Genomic DNA, 23,416 nt, shown 5'->3' with positions numbered 1-23,416 from the left:
CTCAAACTCCTGGCTTCAGATGATCCGCCCACCTTGGCTTCCCAAAGTGCTGGGATTACAGGCAGAGGCCACTGTGCCTGGCCTGAAGAACAATTTTTAAAAGAATGACTTTTAAGGGTATTAAGTCATCAAAGTAGATAGAGCCATTAAATGATGGGTAGAAACCTAATCTTCCATCCCATATTTTATGACTTATTAAGGAAGATAGGCAATCTTGCAGTTGATAATAAATATTTGGCTTTCCATACTTAGCACTGTTTTGAATTTTTCCAGTTCACAGATGGTATGTTTAGTGCTGTTCCAATAATATTGCAAAAAATAAATCTGAAGACTCACTTCTGGGTCACAGTTATTTCACTATTAACATTAAAATCTTACGGACCTACCTACAACATGTAGTGGAAATAAGTTGTGTGGCACATTGTGGTGGGTGCATTATTAAATAAATGTGCAAAGGTTTTATGGCTGTCTCAATTTTTCCATAGTCTTGAGTCATTCACATACTGCCTTTACGGTGTTTATCACTTGTAAGTGAGTACCAACTGTACTAGAACTTACTGAGTATTTTTCAAGTCTATTTTACTTATTACTCATTCTAAGTACATAAAATCACTGGTCTGATATGCTAGTTAGGTTTTCGCTAATACCCAGTAAAATAATTAGATAATTATTAAAATAGAAAGCATTTGTCATTATGTGAACTGGATTTATGTCATGTACCACCTCAGGTCACACTTTGGGAAACGTAGCTTACGTATTGAGCTAACATTTTGCAGGATTTATGTAAGATTAGTAAATGCTGTAGACTAAATATTGAAAAAAAAGCTTGCTTAAAGAGGATTTACGTAATTATAGACCTGAAAAGGATCTTAGCAGTCTTCTGATCGATTCATTGATAAAGAAACTAGTCCTAAGAGCTAAAATGACTTGCTCAAGATTTTAGTTAAGTGGTAGACCTAGGAAATAACTTTCTAAGATTAGAGCTGCCTGGTTAGTGCTATAGCTGCCACCTAATTCTTGCATTTATTTATTAAGGGACATGCTTTTTACGGTATAAAAATATATCTAAAATTGTGAAGGTAATACCAAGGAAATATTTAGGCTATGCAAGAAAAGTCATTCAGCTTTTGCTTTACCCAGGCCTATAGAGAACATATCTAAAATAATAAGTAACATGTGAATTTGAATTTAGGCATATTTTCATGGTAGTGACATAATGTGCAATTAAGAAGCTATAATAATGTAAAAATGCCAGTTGCAAGTTATTTCAAATAAAGTTGAATAACCTGACCTCAGGAGGGGCAGAAACCTTAGTAAACTTAGCAAACTGAGACCTAAGGAAGAGCAAGATCCGTGGTAGAGCCAGGTCTCAAGGTTTATATCCTGGTACAAACTTGTCTATACATCACCACACCTGCCAAATGGAACTTTTTTTCCTTGTAGTTCAGATTTCCAAGAAAGGGAATATTATTGTCCTAGCTCAGCTTTTCACAATAGACTCACAAAATGAATCTTGTTAAGCCTATGAATGGGTAAGACTCATTCCATAACACGCCTCCATTGTGTAAAAAAAATCAGCTTTATTCCTAATTCCCTGTAGTAGGAAGCTTGCATAGACCACAATAGAGACATTGTTAGATTATATCAAGAAGGTGAGTGGCAGGCATTCTTGAGTATACTGGAATTTTTATTTCATTGTAGAAACACAGAATCATAATTAGTCATCTAAAACTGGTTTTAAGGAGATAATACTAAAGATACTCACTTGAGGTAGATTGTTCTCAGAATTACTTAAAATAAGTGCTTTAAATCTTGCTCATTCATGAAGCCATAGCCCTGGAAGGAGATGTTGAAAAACTTCTCCATCTTCCTTCAATCCCATAGGACCATGTTTTTAATTGTATTTTAACATTAAACATAATTTTTGAAAGTAGCAAATATTAATCTTTGACAAAAAACTCAAAACTATATAGCAGAAAATAGAACATGCCCTCTCACCCAAAAGTAAGACTACATTTTAAAGTATATCACAGTGATCTGTCTAAATATTTTTCTCAAATATTTTACAAAGAAAGCGTATATTCTTCTGTCCTTATTTCATAGATCTCTTCCGTATCCTGTGCAGCTCGTGTATCATTTCGAGCTTTTATATTTCTTATTTTGTTCTCTTGCTGCTTAAATGTGATTCTTTGAGATTTATAGAAGAATGTGATTGTTCTCCAGTTTTAAAAAGCTCTTCTCTATCTACTAAAATTTCCATGAATTTCTTTCTTTCTTTTTTTTTTTTTTTTTTTTTTTGATTGAGACAGTCTCGCTGTGTTCTCCAGCGTGGCCTTAGGCTTAAGCGATCCTGCTGTCTCAGCCTCCCAAGTAGCTGAGATTACAGAAATTTCCATCAATTTCTAAATATGATGTTATCTTTCATATAAGCTTAAACATAAGCCTTTCTTCTTTCAAAAATGTTAGAACTTACCTCTTTAAATAATCTTATAAAGCCATTTCTTAATTTTTGTTTCCTTTTCGAATCTATTAACTTGCATATCGTCGTAAATGAACCCTTAGCTCCATCACACCACACACCTTCTACTCCTGTCCTCCCACTTTTTCTCACCCAGGCTGGAGTACAGTGAATATTTAGTGCTTTTAAATATTATTCATTACCAAGCCAAGTAGCTTACTATTTTTTCCTTGTACAGCCTTTTTTCCCCCTAAATAATTGTGTTTTTTCATTTGCTTCATTTTCATCTTATTGATTGATAATTCTCTGTTCCATTTCAGTCTAATTTCCACGTGGCCAAACCAATCTAAAAACCTATTAACTCAGGTCTTTTTTTTTTTTTTTTTTTTTCCAGAATACCCTTTCCTGGAACCACCTTCTTCTTTTCATTCGAGACCAAATGCTTTCCATGCCTGTGTCAAAGTGGTTGTTCTCTAATCTGTCTTCACCACCATCATAATTTCCTTTTCCTTTTTTCCTTTCTTTATTATGTATCTCCTGTCTTTTAAATTCCGTATTTTCCACTTTCATGATTTATTTTCTCATTTTGATGGCTACATCTTTCAGTAACTGAGAAAAGGTTTGTGTGAGGGAATATTTTGAGATGCTGTAGTTTTGAAAATATCTTTATTCTGCTGTCTTCTCATTAATAATTTGACTGGATGTCAAGATTTAAGTTGGAAACTATTTTCCATGAGTATTTTGAAGGCATTATCTATTGTCTTCTAGCTTCCAGTGCTGCTTTGTATTAGAGACAGAAGATCAGGAATCAGGATAGCATTGGACTTCTTATTTCTATTTCCCAAAGCTTTTTGGATCTTCTCTTTATTCTTATCTTCTGATATTTTATAATGATATGCTTGATGCATTTACTTTTTCTTTTCTTCTTCCCTCTTGTACATTTCTTTCTTTTTTTAGCGGGAGGCAGGGGGGAAGGAGTCTCACTCTTCTCACCCAGGCTAGAGTGCAGTGGTGCAACCTCAGCTCACTGCAACCTCCACCTCTGGGGTTCAAGCGATTCTCCTGCCTCAGCCTCCCGAGTAGCTGGGATTACAGGCATCTGCCACCACGCCCAGCTAATTTTTGTATTTTTAGTAGAGACAGGGTTTCAGGCTGGTCTTGAACTCCTGACCTCAGGTGATCCGCCCTCCTCAGCCTCCCAAAGTGCTGGGATTAGAGGCATGAGCCACTGCGCCCAGCCCCTCTTGGACCTTTCTAGATATTCATCCTTCAATTCTGAGAAAGGTTCTGTAATTCTTTAATTTAAAAAAATTTTTTTGTTTCATCTTTCTCACTTTTTTTTTTTTTTTTTTTTTAAGACACAGTCTTGCTCTGTCACCCAGGCTGGAGTGCAGTGGTGCGATCTCAGCTCACTGCACCCTTCGCCTCCTGGGTTCGAGTGATTCTCCTGCCTCAGCCTCCCAAGCAGCTGGGATTACAGGTGCCCACCACCACCATGCCCGGCTAATTGTTGTATTTTTAGTAGAGACGGAGTTTCACCATGTTGGCCAGGCTGGTATCAAACTCCTGACCTCAGGTGATCCACCTGCTTTGGCCTCCCAGAGTGCTGGGATTACAGGCGTGAGCCACCGTGCCCCGCCCTATTCTGATTTCATAGATGCAGTGTCTTCTTTTATGTCTCTGAGAGCTTTTGTCAAGTTTTCTTTTGTTTACTTTATTATCTGTTTCTTCGAGACTCCTCCTCTTTTCTTTTTGCCTTAAGCTTTTTCATATTGGAAGCTTCTCTCAAATGTCTGGTTATTCTGGTTGTCCACTTATATTATGTGGAACAGTAAAAAAGTTGATTAGGACTCTGTGCTGTAAGTAAGTAAATTGTTGATAGTGAGAGCCCATTAATCACAGGATGATCAAGCAGCAAGGCTCCTGTTTATTTGGGTTTCTCCAAATGGCTATAGCTGTCAGTCTTTTTTTTCTGGGGTTATTTGGCTTCTCTAGAAAAGAATTTTCTAGTCTCTTGTTTGGAGAATACAAGCTTGACTATTGGTGTTCCAGAAAATGGGTGGGAGGAGAGGACTTTGTTTTCTGTTAGGTTGAGCCATGTGAAATTACTAGGTTTTGTTTTGTTTTGAGACAGAGTCTCACTCTGTTGCCCAGGCTGGAGTGCCTTAGCATGATCTTGGCTCACTGCAACCTCTGCCTCCCAGGTTCAAGCAATTCTCATGCCTCAGCCTCCCAAGTAGCTGGGATTATAGGCATGCACCACCACACCTGGCTAATTTTTGTATTTTTAGTAGAGACGGGGTTTTGCCATGTTGACCAGTCTGGTCTTGAACTCCTGACCTCAGGTGATTCACCTGCCTTGGCCTCCCAAAGTGCTGGGATTACAGGTATGAGCCACCGCACCTGGGCTGAAATTACTGTTTTTATAGGTCAAAAACAGTTGAGGGATAGGCATGGTGGCTCACACCTAAAATCCCAGCACTTTCAGAGGCCAAGGCAGGAAGATTGCTTGAGTCCAGGAGTTCGACACCAGCCTGGGCAATGTAGTGAGACCCCATCTATATTAAAAAAAAATAGATGAATATCTTTGTTTGCAGATAACATGATTGCATATGTAGAAAATCCCAAAGAACCAACAAAAAGAGCTCCTAGAACTAATAAGTGATTATGACAAGGTGTAGAATACAAAGTTAATATACAAAGTCAATTGCTTTTTTATCTACCAGCAGTGAACAACTGGAATTTGAAATTAAAACACAATACCGCCGGGCGCAGTGGCTCACACCTGTAATCCCAGCACTTTGGGAGGCCGAGGTGGGCAGATCACCTGATGTCAGGGGTTCAAGACCAGCCTGACCAATATGGTGAAACCCCATCTCTACTAAAAATACAAAAATTAGCTGGGCATGGTGGCGGGTGCCTGTAATCTCAGCTACTCAGGAGGCTGAGGCAGGAGAATCGCTTGAACCCAGGAGGCAGAGGTTACAGTGAGCCAAGATCGCGCCATTGCACTCCAGCCTGGGGGACAGAGCAAGACTCCATCTCAAAAAAAAAAAAAAAAACTAAAAACACAATACCTTTCATATTAACACTAATAAAATGAAATATGTGTAGTTCTAACAAAGTTTGTTGTAGAAGATCTATATGAGAATTATAGCACTCATGAAAGAAATCAAAGATCTAAGTAAACTGAGAGATATTCCATGTAAATGGACAGGGAGTCTAAATATTATTGAGATGTCAGTTCTTCCCAAGTTCATATATCGATTCAGTGCAGTCCCAGTCAAAACCCAGCCAGTTATTTTGTGGATACTGGCAAACTAAAGTTTATATGAAAAGGCAAAAGACCTAGAACAGCCAACACAGTATTGAAGAAGAAAAAAGTCAGAGGACTGAAACTACCCAATTTCAAGACTTACTGTAAACCTACATTAATCAAGACAGCATGTCATTGGCAAAAGAATAGACAAATCAGTAGAATTGGACAGAGAGCCTAGAAATCAACCCACACAGATAAAGTCAACTGATCTTTGGCAAAGGGACAAAGACAATTCAGTGGAGAAAAGATAGCCTTTTCAACAAATGGTATAGGACAACTGGACATCCACATGCAAAAAAGTTAATCTAGACACAGACCTGACAACTTTCACAAAAATAAATGGATCATAGACCTAAATGTAACATGCAAACTGAAACTTCTAGAGGATAACATAGGAGAAAATCTAGGATAACATGAGAAAAATTTTTGGTTTGGCAGTGACTTCTTAGGTACAATACCAAAACATGATCCTTGAAAAAAAAAATCAGTATGTTGAACTTTGTTTAAATTATAAACTTCTGCTCTGTGTAAGATGCTGTTAGGAAAATGAAAAGACATGCAGCAGAGTGGGAGACTTTACAAAATTCATTATCTGATGAAGGACCAGTATCCAAAATATACAAAGAACTTTTAAAACTCAACAATAAGAAAATATACAACCCAGTTAATAAATGGGCAAAATATCTGAACAGACACCTCACCAAGGAAGATAGATAGATGACAACAAGCATATGAATATATGCTCAACATCATGTCGTTAGGGAAATTGCGCATTAAAACAGCAACAAGATACCCTGCCACCCCTATTAGAATGGCTGAAATCTAAAACACTGACAACACCAAATTCTGGCAGGGATGTGGAGCAGCAGAAACTTTAATTCATTGCTGATGGAAATCTAAAATGGTAGAACCATTTTGGAAGGTAGTTGGACAGTTTTTTACAGAACTAAAGACAGTTTGACAGTTTCTTACAAAACTCTTACCATATGGTCCAGCAGTCTTACTCCTTAGTATTTACCCAAATAAGTTTAAAATGTACATCCAATAAAAAAAACTGCACATGAATATTTCTAGCAGCATTATTCATAGTTGCCAAAACTTGGAAGCAGTCAAGGCATCCATAAGTAGGTGAATGGATAAACAGACTTTGGTATATCATGTAAAGGAGTATTATTCAGCAATAAAAAGAAGTGATCTATCAAGCCACAAAAATATATGGAGGAACCATAAATGCATATTGCTAAATGAAAGAAGCCAGTCTGAAGAGGCTACACTATAGGATTCTGACTATATGATGTTTTGGAAAAGGCAAAACTATGGAAACAGTAAATAGATCAGTGGTTGCCAAGGGAGGCAGGGAGAGATGAATAGGTGGAGCACAGTGGATTTTTAAGGCAGTGAAACTGTTCTTTATGATAATCCAATGGTGGATACATGTCATTATACCTTTGTCAAAACCCACAGAATGTAAAACATAAGAGTGAACCCTAATGTAAAATACGGACTTCAGTAAATAATAATATATGAATATTTTTTCATGAGTTCTAACAAGTGTACTACACTAATACAAGATATTCAGAGTAGGGGAAATTGGAAAGGAATGAGAGGTTATATGGGAACTCTGTACTTTCTGCTCAATTTTCTATAAACCTAAAATCACTAAAAAAAAGTTTATTTATTTATTTTTTTAATTTTTAATTTTTTTGAGATGGAGTTTCACTCTTGTTGCCTAGGCTGGAGTACAATGGCACGATCTCGGCTCACTGAAACCTCCGCCTCCCGGGTTCAAGCGATTCTCATGCCTCAACCTCCCGAGTAGCTGGGATTACAGACATGTGCCACCACGCCCAGCTAATTGTGCAGTTTTAGTAGAGACAGGGTTTCTCCATGTTGGTCAGGCTGGTCTTGAACTCCTGATCTCAGGGGATCTGCCCACCTCGGCCTCCCAAAGTGCTGGGATTATAGGCGTGAGCCACTGTGCCCAGCAGGTTTTTTTTTTAAGTTGGATATTAGCCATTTCATATGATTCAACTTAAAAGTACATACACCTTCACTATTATTAAAGTGTAGGTGAGATGTTTTCAGTCTGGAGCTCTACCCTTGATTCCTGCCATGCCTAGTGTCCCTGAGTCTGGAGACTCTTATTTCTTTAGAGGATGAAACTCCTGCCTTCTGCTTTGGTGGTGATTGGTACCTGCTTGACTGCCTTTGGTGGGGAGTTCCTCATACCAACTTTCAATCAGTTCCTGTGTTTGTTTATTTATTTATTTATTTACTTACTTACTTATTTTTGAGACGGAGTGTCGCTCTGTCGCCCGGGCTGGAGTGCAGTGGCGCAATCTTGGCTCAATACAAGCTCCGCCTCCCGGGTTCACGCCATTTTCCTGCCTCAGCCTCCTGAGTAGCTGGGACGACAGGCACCCGCCACCACGCCCGGCTAATTTTTTTGTATTTTTAGTAGAGACGGGATTTCATCGTGTTAGCCAGGATGGTCTCAATCTCCTGACCTCGTGATCCGCCCGCCTCAGCCTCCCAAAGTGCTGGGATTACAGGCGTGAGCCACTGTAAGCCACCGTGCCCGGCCAGTTCCTCTGTTTTTGCCTGCCTGCCTTACTACTGCTTTCTGTGGTGCCTGATAACATCCAATTCCTGAACCTTCCCGGGATTTTTGTTCACGTCAGCGTGCTTCTTGCATCTAGGTATCCCTTCACAAATAGGCATTTAGGTTTTAAGCTCTGCTAAGTGATTTACCACACTTTATCAGTTCTCCATTTTGTGGAATTCATTGTGTTAATCTCCTTTTCTATTTTTGTTTGGAAGATTCATGTATTTTTTATTCATTTAGTATTTTTTGGTGGGATTTCTAAGTAGAGAAACATGCTTATGTTCAATATGTCTTGTTTAAGCAGTCTGCTTTCATTTTTACCACCGAGGAGTTGGTTTTATTTCATTTTGGTTTTTTTTTTTTTTGTTTTGAGACAGGGTCTCACTTTGTCAGCCAGGCTGGAGTACAGTGGCGCAATCAAAGCTCACTGCACCCTTGGCCTCCCAAGCTCAAGTGATCCTCCCACCTCACCCTCCTGAATAGCTGGGAGCTCAGGTGATCCAGCACACCCAGCTAATTTTTTTTTTTTTTTAATTTTTTGTAGAAGGAGAGTTTCCCTATGTTGCCCAAGCTGGTCTTGAACTCTTGGGGTCATGTAATCCTCCTGTCTTTGCCCCCTAAAGTCTGGGATTACAGGTGTGAGCCACCACACCCAGCTGTTTTTAATTATTACACTAATTTATGATTATGTGTTTCCTTTAAAGCTATGGGCAGCTCTGTTTGGGAAGATGCTACTGAAAAAAGGATGCTTTTTAGATGACAAAGAGTACTTAAAATGTTTCTAGAATCATAGTTGTAAACTAAAGTATATATTTTTTAGTTGTTCACAGGGCTTAGAGCTCCTGCCAGAGGGCTGTTACTCTTTGGTCCACCTGGGAATGGGAAGACAATGCTGGTAAGGGTTCTCTTCAAATTTGAGTTTTCTGTTGAGATATTTGGGATAATATGAAAAAAAGAAACTTTATCTTGTCCCTGAGTCTATTATTTATGACTTGCTTTTTGCTATTATACACTTTTGTTTTTTTTGTTTGTTTGTTTGTTTTGTTTTGTTTTGAGTGATCTCGGCTCACCGCAACCTCCACCTCCTGGGTTCAAGTGATTTTCATGCCTCAGCCTCCCAAGTAGCTGGGATTACAGGCACACGCCACCACACCTGTCTAGGTTTTTTATTTTTGGCAGAGACAGGATTTCGCCATGTTGGCCAGGCTGGTGTCGAACTCCTGACCTCAAGCAGTCCTCCTACCTGGGCCTCCTAAAGTGATGGGATTACAGGCATGAGCCACTGCACCTGGCTGATACACTTTTAAGTTTTTCAGCTACTTTTCAATGTAGAAGTAGATGGAAAACCATGTACGTTATCTTCAGTAGTGTGTTTTTGGTTGGTTAAATTTGACAGTATGATTGTCATTATTTTTTGTAAATTAAATTTTTACCTGAAAGAGCTTACCTTACTGCATTGAGTATCTTTCTAACCCCTGATTTTTGCTTCTACTATCATAATAACTTTATTTAAGTAATCAGTATGTTATAGCTTTTTTTTTTTTTTTTTAAGTATTCTTTTGCCAGAAGTTTTTATCAGGCTCTGGATACCTCTTTCCTCTGCATAGTCCTCCTGGATGGAAGAAACAAAGAGGGAAAGAGTAACTTTTCCTTAGATGTTTGTCTTTCTCAAAGCAGTTATCTTTGTATATCTAAGAAGAGAGGAGAATAACACTGTCTCTCTTTTTTTTTAAATCTCTCTCTACTCATTCTCTCTCAGGAGGAGAGTAGAAAGAAGCACAGCTCTTCCTATAACCTGTCCTTATTACTGAGAAAGGAACACATTGATTGCCATGTATTGGGGATTGTATTATACCTTACATTTTTATTTTTATTTTTTATTAATTTTTTTTTTTTTAGACAGTCTTACTCTATCACCCAAGCTGGAGTGCAGTGATGTGATCTCGGCTCACTACCATCTCTTCCTCCTGGGTTCAAGCAATTCTGCCACGTCAGCTTCCCGAGTAGCTGGGATTACAGGCATGTGCCACCATGCCTGACTAATTTTTGTATTTTTATTAGAGATGGGGTTTCACCATGTTGGCCAGGCTGGTCTCAAACTCTTGGCCTCAAGTGATGCGCCTGCCTCGGCCTCCCAAAGTGCTGGGATTACAGGCATGAGCCACCACACCCGGCCTCATAGCTTACATTTTTAGAGAATCTTTTCTAGTACTTAAATCGGTAAATATGGTTATCTTTTAAATGTAATATATTGAACTATTTAATATTTGCTCTTGTGATTTTTAAAGGCTAAAGCAGTAGCTGCAGAATCGAATGCAACCTTCTTTAATATAAGTGCTGCAAGTTTAACTTCAAAATACGTGAGTGCTCTGTTTCCAATATTGTCGTATTTTAAGTTACTGTCTAAATGTTACTGTGTTAACTGTAAATGGTAATAATATTTCATGAAAATATTTTTCTAGGAGCTTCTCTATTGTATCTATTATTTACATATGATGAATATCAATCTTCAGAGTAGAAAGTTATGTACATTTGTGTTGTCAAATACTGTTATTAGTTTACTGGGGCCATGTAATAAAATACCTTAAACTGGCTGGCTTAAACATCAGCAATTTATTGTCTCACAGTTGTGGAAGGTAGAAGTCTAAGATCAGTCAAAATGTTGGCAGGGTTGCTTCCTCCTGAGGGCTGTGAGGGAAAATGTATGTTGTGTGCCTCTCTCCTGGCTTCTGGTGGCTTGCTGGCAATCTTTTGTATTCCTTGGCTTGTAGATGCATCCCTCCTATCTCTGTCTTTATCTTCATGTGGCATTCTCCCTGTATCTGTCACCATGTCCAAATTTCCCCTGTGGATTAGGACCCACCCTAATGATCTCAATTTAAGTTTGTCATCAGCAACAATTCTATGTCCAAATAATGTCACATTCATAGGTACTAGGGATAGGACTTCAACACGTTTTTGGAGAACACAGTTCAACCCATTAACAAATACTATCACTTTCCACTTAAGCTTCAAGTAAAGTGGATTTTATCTCAAGGAGCCACCAGATAGGAACACAGATCTGATGGCATAAACTGAGTATTTCTGGCCTTCTGATTCTGATCTAAAATATGACAGAAGATTTTCCCTGTTTTAATTTTTTTTTTTTTTTTTTTTTTTTGGTAATAGAGACACAGTCTCGCTATGTTGCCAGGCTACTTTCAAATTCCTGGGCTTAAGCAATCCTCCTGCCTCGGACTCTCAAAGTGCTGGAATTACAAGTGTGAGCTACCACACCTGGCCAGTAGATTTTCCCTGCTTTCTTTTGATTGTTTATAATTTCGTTTTCTTTTTCCATTCACCCTCTGCTGACCCTATAGTATTATTCAAAGAAGTGTTCAGTCTAGTTTTGGGGTAGGGCAAGCATAACTACAGTGCTTAAAGAGAGTAATTTGTCTGGTGTGCAGAACTAGTGTGTAAATATAACTGATGCATTGCAAAACTGTGAAGTAGTTTCTGTCAAACCTTACACTGCTTTGTCTTTCTCCGTCTCTCCCTTTCTCTTGGTTGCCCCCTCCCCCTCCCAATGATACCTTAGTCTCTGCTTGCCTTTATCAAAACCTTTATGATTGGCCAGGCACAGTGGCCCATGCCTATAATCCTAGCATTTTGGGAGGCCGAGGCAGGAAGATCACCTGAGCCCAGGAGTTGGAGACCAGCCTAGGCAACATGGTGAAACCCCATGTCTACGAAAAATAAAAAATTTAGCCAGGTGTGGTGGCATGCACCTGTAGTCCCAGCTACTCGGGAAGCTGAGGCGAGAGGATCTCTTGAGCCTGAGAGGTTGAGGCTGCAGTGAACTGTGATCATGCCACTGCACTCCAGCCTGAGTGACAGTGTGAGACCCTGTCTCAAAGAAACAAAACAAGGGGGGGCATGGTGGCTAACTCCTGTAATCCCAGTACTTTGGGAGACTGAGGCAGGAGGATTGCTTGAGGCCAGGAGTTCAATACCACCCTGGGCAACATAGTGAGATCCCCATCTCTACAAAAAATAAAAAATTTAGCTGGACATGCCAGCGAATACCTGGTCCCAGCAAATCAGGAGGCTGAGGTGGGAGGATCACTTGAGTCAAGGAGGTTGAGGTTGCAGTGAGCCACAATCATGCCAATGCATTCCAACCCGGGCGTCAGAGCAAGACCATGTCTCAAAAACAAAACAAAACAGACTTTTGTGGTTGAAAGTGTTTTGGCAAACATACTTAAACTGAAATGTGAATCTCTGATGAAAGAACATGTTACCTGTAAAAGTTTGAAGTGTCGGCATTTGTTGCACCGAAATCCAGAGGTGAGGCCAGGCGCGGTGGCTCACGCCTGTAATCCCAGCACTTTGGGAGGCCAAGGCTGGCAGATCACCTGAGGTCAGGAGTTCAAAACCAGCCTGGCCAACATTGCAAAACCCCGTCTCGACTAAAAATACAAAAATTAGCCAGACTTGGTGGTGTGCGCCTGTAATCCCAGCTATTCGGGAGGCTGAGACACAAGAATTGCTCGAACCCAGGAGGCAGAGGTTGCAGTGAGCCGAGATGGCACCACCGCACTCCAGCCTGGGCAACTGAGTGAGACTCTGTCTCAAAAAAAAAAAAAAAAAAAAAAAATCCAGAGGTGAATCCAGAGGTCATCACCACATGATATCCAGATAGCCTCTTTCCATGAGAGGCTCAAAGGATAATTTTACTGTCTACAGTTTTGCAGAGAGAGAAACTGGATTTTATCAGTACACCAAGAGCAGATCTATGTCTTCGGAACAGACATGAGATCAGAATTGTCTAGCTGCTATGAACAGCATGTTCTCTCCCTGTACCTATAGACATGTATGGGAAACTTATTTGTAAGGTTGTATAATGAGCAGTGAGTTAAAGCAAACTTGACATGTTGACCATAGTTGTTATGGCATTGGACTAAAGTAGCCTCCATCACTATGATAGAGATAGCCTTGGTGTTGGACCCATAGTTTTTGAAGTCTGTTTGCTAAGACTCCCTCTTCTTTAGACAGTTCTTCAAATATTGTTATGCTTTTTCCTGTCATGGGATTCCTCTTCATGGAGTTTCCTTTCTCAGGAACACTATCTTCTCCTGGTTAATTTGTACTTATTCTTCAGATACCAGTTGAAATGTTACAACCTTCCTTGACCCTCCAAACTATTCCCCATTATTATTCTCCTAGCACCACTTGCACCTCATTTTCATACTCACTGGAGTTGCAATTCATATTCATTGATAGGATTATTTTAATTGTATCTGATATCACTGTCACCTCCACTAGAAGATGGTCTCCATGCGGGCAGAGACTATCACCATGTGTTCTTCACTTCGATTTTCAGTAGTTGGCTGTGAGTAGGTATTGAATAAATATTTGTGGAGTAATCATATGAGGTATAGATATTATTCTCATACCTCTATTTTATTAATTAGGGAATTACAGAGTTCAGTGATCTGCTCAGGATCTCATAACCAGGAAGTGGGAAACTAGGATTTGAGCTCCAGTGAGTGTGGCCTTTCATTAAAAATATTACAGCAACCATTCTTTTTTTTTTTTTTTGAGATGGAATCTTGCTCTGGAGTGCAGTGGCGTGATCTCGGCTCACTGCAGCCTCCGCCTCCCGGGTTCAAGCGATCCCCCTGCCTTAGCCTGCCGAGTAGCTGGGACTACAGGCACCCGCCACCACACCTGGCTAATTTTTGTATTTTAGTAGAGACGGGGTTTCACCGTGTTGGCCAGGATGGTCTCGATCTCCTGACCTTGTGATCCCGCATCTACCTCCCAAAGTGCTGGATTATAGGCGTAAGCCACCACATCCGGCCTACAGCAACCATTCTCTTTCATCCATACTTGTTTCAAGAGTACTGTTTCATCTTCATGTTTCCAGAAACAACATAGCATTCATGATCTTAACCCCCAATTCTGATACTGCCTGAATATCTTGAAGTAAGTTTACTTTTAAGAAAGTTGAGGCTAGGTGTGGTGGCTCATGCCTGTAATCCCAGCACTTTGGGAGGCCAAGGCAGGTGGATCACTTGAGCTCAGGAGTTCAAGACCAGGCTGGGCAATATGGCGAAACCCTGTCTCTACCAGAAATACAAAAAATTAGTCGGGCGTGGTGGCGTGTGCCTGTGGTCCCAGCTACTTGGGAGACTGAAGGGGGAGGATTTCTTGAGCCTGGGAGGTGGAGTTTGCTGTGAGCCGAGAGATCATGCCACTGTACTCCAGCCTGGGTGGCAGAGTGAGATCCCATCTCAAAAAAAGAAAAGAAAAAGAAAATTGAAATGTCTAGTCTATCATTTTGTCAGTTCTAGCTAATACAATTTTTTCCTTATGTCTAACTGAAATCTGCTTTTTCTAATTTTTACATACTTGATTTAACAAAACTCAATCTTTTTTTCTTTATGAGACAGCCTTTCAAATATATAGGAACTCAATGTTATATCTGCTTCCCTCCATTCCCCAGAATAGTTACTATTTTAGTTGTCTTTCTATGGTCTCATGCCAGTTTGTCAGTATGCCTAGATAAGAACTGAATATTTTACCTCAGATGTGACCTGACTTTGAAGACTTAAAAAGGAAGCATTGTGCCAGGCGCAGTGGCTCACACCTGTGATCCCAGCACATTGGGAGGCCGAGGTGGGTGGGTCACCTGAGGTCAGGAGTTTGAGACCAGCCTGATTAACATGGAGAAACCCCATGTTTCTCTACTAAATACAAATCTCTACTAAATACTAAATACTAAATCTCTACTAAAAATACAAAAGATGAGCCGGGCATTGTGGCACATGCCTGTAATCCCAGCTACTCGGGAGGCTGAGGCAGGAGAATCACTTGAGCCCAGGAGGCGGAGGTTGCGGTGAGCCGAGATTGCGCCATTCCACTCCAGCCTGGGCAACAAAAGTGAAACTCCATCTCAAAAAAAAAAAGCAGCAGCATTGTGTAATATTATGTAGATGTTCTGTCTCATGATCTATCCTGAGAAAGCTTTTGGGAGGAACTGCATCATAGTCATGGACAACATTTGTGTTATTAAAATATCTAGATTATTTTCCACAAAAAATCAGTTACATATGTATCTTAACATGTTGTATTATTGTTTAACCTTGTTTATTGAATAACTAACATGTAGAAAAGTATTTATAGCATAACTATACAGCTGTATACAGCTCAGTGGATTACCACAAAGCGAATATACTTTCATAATCACCACCCAGGTCAAGAAATAAATTGTTACCTGTGGCCCTAAAATCCCTCCAGGCACTCCACCATCTTTATCCACTCACTCCTCTCCCTCAAAACCATTAGACTACTAACATCATAGACAAAGCTAGCATGCCTTTGAACTTTATATAAATCTAATGATGTAGGATTTTGTGTGTATGTGTATTTGGCTTCTTTCATCAGCATTGTATTTGTGAGATTTATCCAGATTGTTGCAAGTAGTTGTAGTTGTGCTTTTTTACACAGATTTAATTTTTATATTTTTCTTATATGTTCAGTTAACCTGCTTATCTATTATTCAAAAAAAAAAAAATGAACATTCACATAGTTCTTGCCAGTTTACAGTGTTTTTTCCACACAGTCTTCAAAATGTAAAGTTTGGTCTTCAGTACATCAGTATGCTGCTAGATTTAAATACTAGGAAAAAAAAATCAGAGAAGTTAATAATATTAACTGTCACCTCCACTAGAAGATGGTCTCCATGTGGGCAGTAATATTTCTCTTGTATTATCTGTGCTAAGTAAAATCTTCTGTAAGTTTATTTAAATATTTTAATAAACCATAGTACTTAAAATGTTCTCAATATTCTAAAGTAGTTAAAAGTAACTGTAAAATGGTACCTGTTTTTCTGATCACATTTTACTTCCTATGTGAAATTTTAAAAGTCGTTACTCTATTTATTGATTGATTTATTTTTTAAGACACGGTCTTGTTCTGTTGCCCAGGCTGGAGTACAGTGGCGTGATCATGGCTCACTGCAGCCTCAGCCTCCTGGGCTCAAGTGATCCTCCCACCTTAGCATCCCAACTAGCTGGGACTATAGGCACATGCCACCATGCCCAGCTAATTTTAAAAAATTCTGGGGGGCCGAATGTGGTGGCTCACGCCTGTAATCCCAGCACTTTGGGAGGCCGAGGCAGGCGAATCACAAGGTCAGGAGTTCGAGACCAGCCTGGCTAACATGGTGAAACCCTGTCTCTACTAAAAATACAAAAAATTAGCGGGGTGTGGTGGCAGGCGCCTGTAATCCCAATTACTCAGGAGGCTGAGGCAGGAGAGTTGCTTGAACCTGGGAGGCAGAGATTGCAGTGAGCCGAGACTCCATCTCAAAAAAAAAAATTTTTTTTTTGTAGTGACAAGGTGTCACTGTGTTGCCAGGGCTGGTCTCAAACTTCTGGGCTCAAATGATCCTCCCATTTTGGCCTCCCAAAGTGCTAGGATCACAGGCATGAGTCACTGTGCCTGGTCTTCAAGTTGTTATTAAAGCATGTTTACCCACATTATGCATATGGTATAATGGAAAGCATTGTTGTGGAAGTTAGGAGATAGGGATTCTAGCCTAGCTTTTTATTTTTTTGGGACAAGGTCTCACTTATTCGCCCCAGGCCGAAGTGCAGTGGTGCGATCTCGGCTCACTGCAACCTCCAACTCTCAGGTTCAAGCAATTCTCCCACCTCAGCCTCCCGAGTAGCTGGGATTACAGGCATGCGCCACCACGCCCGGCTAATTTTTGTTGGCCAGGCTGGTCTTGAACGCCTGACCTCAGGTGATCCACCCACCTTGGCCTCCCAAAGTGCTGGGATTACAGGCATGAGCCACCGCACCCGGCCTCTAGCATAACTTTTACATTCTGAACTGGCCTTAAGAAAGTATAACTTTAGGCCTGTTTCATCTGTAAAATGTTAATGTCATAGGAGATGATCTTTTGAGATTTCTTTCAGCTCTGATAATTTTGTGTGTGTGTGTTTGTGTGTGTGTGAGATGGAGTCTTGCTCTGTCGCCCGGGTTGGAGTGCAGTAGTACCATCTCGGCTCACTGCAAGCTCCACCTCCTGGGTTCACGCCATTCTCCTGCCTCAGCCTCCCGAGTAGCTGGGACTACAGGCGCCTGCCACCACGCCTGGCTAATTTTTTGTATTTTTAGTAGAGACGAGGTTTCACCGTGTTAGCCAGGATGGTCTCGATCTCCTGACCTCGTGATCCGCCTGCCTCAGCCTCCCAAAGTGCTGGGATTACAGGTCTGAGCTGCCGCGCCCGGCCTAGAATATTTGTTTCAATTATTCTAAATCTGGTGACATTTCTTTTGTTTTTAAGTTAAATCTTCAGTAAAAAGAATAAATGCCACCTAGAGGACAGAAAAATTTTTACAGTAGATTATCACAGACCTCATGACTCATTACTTTGGTGTATAAAATGGCCTTTGTATGGTGTCAGCACCTGGGAATGTCTCAAGGGGTGTTCGTTGACCTTCTGGACTATCTGGAAATATTTTGATATTTATTGGCTGGGCGCGGTGGCTCACGCCTGTAATTCCAGCACTTCGGGAGGCCAAGTTAGGTGGATCACTTGAGGTCAGGAGTTTGAGATCAGCCTGGCCAACTAAGTTAGTTGACTATTTGTGAAATTTCCCTCTCCAAATAGGAAAGATATGATTGGAAACATTATTCAGAAGGAAAAAGTTTTAAAGAAGGGCAAGCTTAAAGACTATCTAATGAATTTACCAATATGGTAAAACCCCATCTTTACTAAAAATACAAAAATTAGCCAGGCGTGGTGGTGGGCGCCTGTAATCCCAGCTACCTGGGATGTTGAGGGATGAGAATCACTTGAACCCAGGAGGCAAAAGTCACAGTGAGCCGAGATTGCACCACTGCACTCCAGACTGGGCTATAGAGCAAAACTCTGTCTCAAAAAAAAAAAGGAAAAAAAAAGAAAAGAAATTTTGATATTTACGTGAGAATGACTTTTCACGGTGTTCTTAATAGCGCAAGTTTTGTTTAGGAGAGCACATTCCAACTTACTTGCTTCTATAAATATACCGTGTAATCTAGGGCTTAAAGAATATGTAGTGTCTTTTTCTCTCCCCTAGTCTTCCCCTTTTCTCACTAGTTATATCCTTGACTGAAGAGCTATTTCGTTCTCAAGTCTTAGGAATGCAGGGTGAAGCAAAACAGATGAATTTTTAAAGCACTTAACCAGGCTGTATGAAATCACAGTCTGTTGTCTAAAATTGTAAGGGACGGTTCAGTAGTACTCTCCCCTTTCTCAAACCAAATCTTTGGTTGTTTTAAGGAAGGGAAATTAAATTCCTGTGTGCTAGATTTTCAACATAAAATTTAAAAAACTGGAATAATGTTGCATTTTATGTGTATAACAGTATAATGCTTTGTTTTAGGTGGGAGAAGGAGAGAAATTGGTGAGGGCTCTTTTTGCTGTGGCTCGAGAGCTTCAACCTTCTATAATTTTTATAGGTAAGAACATATTTTCCAACTAAGTTATTGACTGTTTGTGAAATTTCCCTCTCCAAATAGGAAAGATACAATTGGAAACATTATTCAGAAGGAAGAAGTTTTAAAGAAGGGCAAGCTTAAAGACTATCTAATGAATTTAGTAGGACCCACTATATTAATAAGTAGTAAACTAGATTAATCTCAGATGACTCACATAGCTTGGTCTTTAATTAAAGTCTTATACTTGTATTTCCTCTAGATGAAGTTGATAGCCTTTTGTGTGAAAGAAGAGAAGGGGAGCACGATGCTAGTAGACGCCTAAAAACTGAATTTCTAATAGAATTTGATGGTGTAAGTGTTGATTATGATATTTTTAATGTGGCAGCATTTTAGTATATATATTTTCCTATTAAATGGCCAAGGTTAAAAATACAAATATCTTTATATTTGTTATTACTTTTCTAAATGAATTGAAAAAATATTTTTTGCTTGTAGGTACAGTCTGCTGGAGATGACAGAGTACTTGTAATGGGTGCAACTAATAGGCCACAAGAGCTTGATGAGGCTGTTCTCAGGTAGGGAGATTTATATGGAAATACATGCATTTATTACAGACAATATTTACTCATGTGTCCATCTTACATATTATTTCCTTACTCTCAGTTTTAAGACTAAATTCACTATTTTCTTCCAGTACTACCTCTAGCCTCTTGTTACCAACTACATGAGGATTTTGAGGTCAACAGCTTGATATCAGGAGAATTAGTCTAGTAAAGGTTTAGTTACGGTTTTAGGCAAATTGGTCAGTTCTTCTGGGTTGCATTAAATTATCTTTAAACTTGAAAATTGATTCTTTCTGTCTTTTATTGGGCTTCATGAGAAGATGATCAAATCAGGGTTCATGGAAAATGTGTTTTCTGTTCTTGTGTGTTTGAGCAGTTTATTCCCTTCATACTGGAAGGACGGTTTGGGTCAGCATAAAATTCTTGGGCATCCTTTCCCAAGGAATTTACAATATTGCTCCATTGTTTCTAGGATTGGCTGTAGTAGTGTAAAAGTCTGAATCCAAATTGATTTTTTCAAATTTGTAACTTGATTTTTTATCTCTTTACTGGATGGGTTACGTGGGTATATTGCACCCAGGTAGTGAGCATAGGGTGCAGTAGGTAGTTTTTCAACCCACACCTCACTCCTTTCTTCCCCCATGTAGTAGTACGCAGTGTGTATTGTTCCCATGTTTATGTCCATGTGTACTCAATTTTTAGCTCCCCACTTATGAGAACATGAGCTATTTGGTTTACTGTTCCCACATTAATTGGCGTAGTATTAAGGCCTCCACCTCCATCCATGTTGCTGCAAAGGACATTATTTCATTCTTTTTTATGGCTGTGTAGTACATAGTATTCCATGGTGTGTACGTACCATATTTTCTTTATCCAGTCCACCATTGATGGACACTTAGATTGATTCTATGTCTTCTGTCGTGAATAGTACAGCAATAAACATGAAATGCATGTCTTTTTGGTATAATGATCTATTTTCCTTTGGATATATACCCAGTAATGGGATTGCAGGGTCAAAGGTAGATTTGTTTTATGTTTTTTGAGAAATCTTCAAACTGCTTTCTACAATGACTGAACTTTACATTCCTACCAGCAGTACATACGCTCCACAACCTCACCAACATCTGTTATTTTTTTACTTTTTCCCGCCAATCTGTAGACAATATGGGATGTTTTTTGCCATTTTATTAATAGCCATTCTGACTGGTGTGAGATATCTCATTGTGATTTTGATTTGCATTTTTCTGATGGTTAGTGATGGTGAGCATTTTTTCATGTTTGTTGTCGCCTCGTATGTCTTTTGAAAAGAAGTGTCTATTCATTTCCTTTTTACCCATTTTTTAATAGGGTTGTGTGTTTTTAGCTTGTTCAATTGTTTGAATTCCTTATAGATTCTGGATATCAGACCATTGTTAGATGCAGTTCTGTAGATTGTCTGTTTACTCTGTTGATGGTTCTTTTTGCTGTGCAGAAGCTCTTTAGTTTAATTAGGTCCCACTTGTCAATTTTCATTTTTGTTGCAATTGTGTTTGGGGACTTAGCCAAAATTTCTTTCTGAGGCTGATGTCAAGAAGTGTATTTCCTAGTTTTCTTCTAGCATTTTTATACTTTGAGATCTTACATTTAAATCTTTAATCCACCTTGAGTTAACTTTTGTATATGGTGAAAAGTAAGGGTCCAGTTTCATTTTTCTACATATGGCTAGCCAGTAATCCCCATGCCATTTATTGAATAGGGAGTCCTTTTCCTCATTGCTTGTTTTTGTCAGTCTTATCAAAGATCAGATGGTTATAGGTGTGTGGCTTTATTTCTCAATTTTCTATCCTGTTCCTTTGGTTTGTGTGTCTGTTTTTATACCAGAATTATGCTGTTTGGGCTGCTGTATAGTTCAGTTTAAAGTCAGGTAACGTGATACTTACAGCTGTGTTCTTTTTGCTTAGGATTGCTTTGTGTATTTGGACTCTTTTTTTGCTTCCATATGAATCTTAGAATAATTTCTTCTAATTTTTTGAAAAATAACATTGATAGTTTGATAGAAATACCATTGAATCTGTAAATTGCTTTGGGCAGTATGGTCATTTTACGACCAGATAAATCAGGCAAGAGAAGGAAACAAAAGGCATCCAAATAGGAAAAGAAGTCATCATACTCTCACTCTTCACTGGCAATATGATTCTATACTTTGAAAACCCTAAAAATTCCGTCAAAAGGCTACTAGAACTGATAAATGATTTTACCCCAAGATTCAGGATACAAAATCAGTGTACAAAAAATTAGTACCATTTCTGTACACTAATAATGTCCAGGCTAAGAGTCAAATCAAGAACACAGTCCCATTTACAATAGCCACAAAGAAAATGAAATAATGGCTGGGCACAGTGGCTCATGCCTGTAATCCCAGCACTTTGGGAGGCTGAGGCAGGTGGATCACCTGAGGTCAGGAGTTCGAGACCAGCCTGACCAACATGGTGAAACCCCGTCTCTACTAAAAATACAAAAAATTAGCCAGGCGTCGTGGTAGGCGCCTATAATCCCATCTGCTCGGGAGGCTGAGGCAGGAGAATCGCTTGAACCCAGGAGGCACAGGTTGCAGTGAGCCGAGATTGTGCCACTGCACTGCAGCCTGGGTGTGAAAGAGCAAGAATCTGTTTCCAAAATTAAAAAAAAAAAAAAAGAAAAAAAAAAAGACAATGGAGTACCTAGGAATACGGCTGATGAAGGAGGTGAAAGAGTCTGTATGAGAAGTGTAAAGCACTGCTAAAATAAATCAGAGATGACACAAATAAATGGAAAAACACTTCATGCTCATGGATTGGAAGAATCAATATCGTTAAAATGGGAAATGTATCTTAATTTTTTTCCCTAGTTCATTTTTCTGTTTTCTTTTGCACATAAATTATGTGTTATGTTGCATCCTTTTGTTTTCCCTATCTGTAATTTTCTTCTTCATCCTTTTAAACTTTTAGGTCTTTTTGTTTTGTTCTGTTTTCCCAAGGCTGTTGCCTTTATTTCTTACTGGGTTGGTATCTAATCTCCTTTCTGCTATATCTTTTGTAACTCTTCTTTCCTTGGTGGTTTTTTATTCATTACTTTCCTGACATCTGTTATTCTACTTTTCGTCTTCTGTTTTATTTCTTTGAGCATCTGTATGTTATTTCCACAAGCTCTTACATTTCACTGGGCTCTTGTTTCATAGAAAACTATTTTTTGGTGAGGACAGACCACTTGAGGCCAGGAGTTTGAGACCAGCCTGGCCAACATAGTACAACCCTGTCTCTGCTAAAAATACAAAAAATTAGCTGGGTATGGTCGCACACACCTGTAATCCCAGCTACTCAGGAGGCTGAGAATCACTTGAACCCAGGAGGCAGAGGTTGCAGTGAGCCAAGACGGCGGCACTGTACTCTAGCCTGGGGGACAGAGCAAGGCTCTGTCTCAAAAAAAAAAAAGAAAAAATTTTTTGGTCAGGTGTCATGGTGGGTCACACCTGTAATCCCAGCACTTTGGGAGGCCAGATCACTTGAGGCAGGGAATTCCAGACCAGCCTCGCCAACGTGGCAAAACCCCATATCTATAAAAAAAACTTAAGGATAAAAAAAATTAAATTTTTAAAAAATTAAATTATTTTATTTCGTGGAAAGATACTTGGTCATAATTTTAGTTTGCTCTATGGCAAAATCTTCTCATGCATGTTCTTCATTTTATCTAGTTTATGTTTATTGTGTTTTGTTTGCTCTTTTTTGGGGGCAGGTTTTGTTGTTTTGTTTTTTGTTTTTTGTTTTTTAATGAGCCCTGTCCTGGTTTTTCCTTTTTTGCTTATTATTTTTCTTTGAATAAAAGGAGTTTTCTTGGAAAACCTAGTTTTGGAAGGATATTGTAGGGGAAAGGATAGGTATCTTGAGTAGTCCATGTATACACTAAACTAGCATGCAGCCTCCCTCACTTACAGTGAAGCCCTACCTAATAATGAAGTATATGTGTGTGTAAATAAGAGATA

The 23,416-nt window shown here is 39.4% G+C and overlaps 1 protein-coding gene across 4 annotated transcripts in view; it reads left to right on the top strand.

The window, feature by feature from the left end:
• SPAST (spastin) overlaps positions 1-23,416 on the top strand; it is a 94,068-nt gene that overhangs the window by 54,163 nt on the left and 16,489 nt on the right. For all 4 annotated transcript variants that reach the window (XM_031008305.3, XM_031008303.3, XM_031008304.3 and 1 more), the window contains 5 exons: positions 9,203-9,277; positions 10,671-10,742; positions 18,802-18,877; positions 19,116-19,207; positions 19,352-19,431. In XM_031008305.3, the coding sequence (XP_030864165.1) occupies positions 9,203-9,277; positions 10,671-10,742; positions 18,802-18,877; positions 19,116-19,207; positions 19,352-19,431 (395 nt within the window). The remainder of the gene's footprint in view (positions 1-9,202; positions 9,278-10,670; positions 10,743-18,801; positions 18,878-19,115; positions 19,208-19,351; positions 19,432-23,416) is intronic.

This window comes from Gorilla gorilla, chromosome 12 (genome assembly GCF_029281585.2).
Source record: "Gorilla gorilla gorilla isolate KB3781 chromosome 12, NHGRI_mGorGor1-v2.1_pri, whole genome shotgun sequence".
Classification (NCBI taxonomy): Eukaryota; Metazoa; Chordata; class Mammalia; order Primates; family Hominidae; genus Gorilla; species Gorilla gorilla.
Note: the sequence above shows the minus strand (reverse complement) of the source record. Positions and strands in the feature narration are given on the sequence as shown.